Source organism: Rhinopithecus bieti, unplaced genomic scaffold (assembly GCF_001698545.2).
Source record: "Rhinopithecus bieti isolate Rb0 unplaced genomic scaffold, ASM169854v2 scaffold_5882, whole genome shotgun sequence".
Taxonomy (NCBI): domain Eukaryota; kingdom Metazoa; phylum Chordata; class Mammalia; order Primates; family Cercopithecidae; genus Rhinopithecus; species Rhinopithecus bieti.
The window spans coordinates 3,110,000-3,112,223 of record NW_016805188.1 but is presented as its reverse complement, the minus strand read 5'-3'; the positions used below and the strand labels follow the sequence as shown (position 1 = coordinate 3,112,223).

At 37.5% G+C, this 2,224-nt stretch overlaps 1 protein-coding gene across 3 annotated transcripts in view; it reads left to right on the top strand.

Moving 5' to 3' along the window:
• Positions 1 to 352: 352 nt before the first annotated feature.
• The window catches only part of HYCC1 (hyccin PI4KA lipid kinase complex subunit 1), a 90,023-nt gene continuing 88,151 nt past the window's right edge, over positions 353 to 2,224 (top strand). For all 3 annotated transcript variants that reach the window (XM_017871564.1, XM_017871562.1, XM_017871563.1), the window contains exon 1: positions 353 to 435. In XM_017871564.1, coding sequence (XP_017727053.1) covers positions 385 to 435 — 51 coding nt within the window. In that variant the 5' untranslated portion in view covers positions 353 to 384. The remainder of the gene's footprint in view (positions 436 to 2,224) is intronic.

Genomic DNA, 2,224 nt, shown 5'->3' with positions numbered 1-2,224 from the left:
TCTTCTTATATTTTCACAGTTTTGAAACATTTTCTGCCTTTTTTTAAGTTCAATGATCTTTTTGAAATTATTTTATTGAAACTAGAGAAAAATGTCCAGTATGTTTTGCAGCTGGCATTCCTGAAAACCAAATGAAAATTGCAGAGCCAATTTCATCATGTTATGATATTTATGCTTTTGTCAGAATTCTTGCATTTTAAGGCTTGTTTGTGCACATTGGTTTTGAAATGAATTTAGTAATTTATGTTTGAAACTCATTTCACAAATGTGAAGTAACAACTTTATAGGATTATCTCTATTCATAGTAATCCGACTAAATGTATTCAAAACGTTAACATTTTTCTGTTAATTTTCAGGTTGAAGGTTTAGAACAGATGTGGAAAAATGTTTACTTCAGAGAAAGGGGTTGTGGAGGAATGGTTGTCAGAGTTTAAGGTAATATTTACTGTTCTACTATAGTAATTATAGTCCAAAGAAGTTTTGTCTGGGGTTTAAATTCCAGTGATTTTTTGTATTTTATATGACTGAAGGGTTAAATATCTGTGGAAGAAGTATTTTTATCAAATCTCAATAGAGAGTTATTTACACATAATAATCTTTTCTAGGAAATTGAGTCCTTTTTTCTCCCAAGTGGTTCAAAGAGTTTATTCGTTTGTTTGTTTTCTTTCTTTCATGGCAATACCACAAATAATTAAAGTCTCTGAATGTTGATGTCATTCTCCAACGACCATCAATGATTCATTGTCAAAATGTTTCTTGCAGTTTGGAGGGCAGTGGAACTGGGCATGACCAACAATGAGGAGAGGATGGGAAAATATTTGCTCAACTTCATACCAGTGGATCTTTCTCTAGCTGGCTAACCCAGTGGCTATATAAGGGGTGTATAACCTTTGATTAGTTAATGAAGAAAATAAAACTTATATTTTCTTGTCTCATGAATTTTCTCTAGGATAGCTAAAATAGTGTTTCTTTAATCAGCTAATTACTTTTCTCTGTCCTTATATGACACATAATTATGTGCACTTGCATGATCATGAACCACAGGAATGAAGAGTTTGGGCTGCAACTGTCACTTTGATTTTGTCCAGCCCAATCAGCCCAAGACCTATAGGGACAAAGTTACAGTCTGACAAAGTCAGGCTTATTGACTTGTTTCATTGAGGGAGATTGCCCAATAGATACTATGGGACCATCTCACCAAACCAAAGAAAAGATAAAGTTATAATAATTTGGAGGAAGGGTAGAGTTTAGGTGAAATTTAAATGGAACGGTATTCTGGTAGACTCAAAACAAAGCAGGGCTGTTTGTAATGGGGTGAACATCTGGTCTGGCCTTCAAAGTAGACCCAGGATCTTGTTGTCTTGAAAACTACAAAGTTAACGTAGATTTGAAATGTTATGTTCAGAAACTCTGTATTTATATCTTTGTACCTGGGTTGAAAATCAAGGCTGCTTCTCTATGTCAAAGTGACTTAGATGCTCTAGGCAAGAGTGGGATGTTTTGTTCTTACTGACACATGTTCAACAACAAACTTTTTTATAATCTGTGATTTTAGGCAACTAGTTATCTTAGTAAGAATTTAGTAGTCACTCAAAGAAGGAGATTGTTATGACATTTTTCAGTTGCAGTGTGTATTTAGGAAAAGCACCATTTCCTGTTAATTTTACAGCTGGCCTTATCTGTCTCTGTTATCTAATCCTGATGAATAGCTGGGCAGACTTTTACTGTCTCAGCTTTTATAGCCATGAGTTGAGCATCCTTCTATGGATTCCCTAAGTCATCATAAGTGACATAGAATGTTAAAGAAGTGCTTTCTACATATTTTAATAACTTGTGGCCAGATGTGGTGGCACATGCCTGTAATACCAGCACTTTGAGAGGCGGAGATGGAAGAATTGCTTAAGGCCAGGAGTTTAAGACCAGCCTAGGCACCAGGCGCGGTGGCTCACGCCTGTAATCCCAGCACTTTGGGAGGCCGAAGCGAGCGGATCACGGGGTCAGGAGATGGAGACCATCCTAGCTAACATAGTGAAACCCCGTCTCTACTAAAAATACAAAAAATTAGCCTGGCGTGATGGCAGGCGCCTGTAGTCCCAGCTACTCAGGAGGCTGAGGCAGGAGAATAGCATGAACCCAGGATGCAGAGCTTGCAGTGAGCCGAGATTGCGCCATTGCACTCCAGCCTGGGTGACAGAGCGAGACTCTGCCTCAAAAAAAAAAAAAA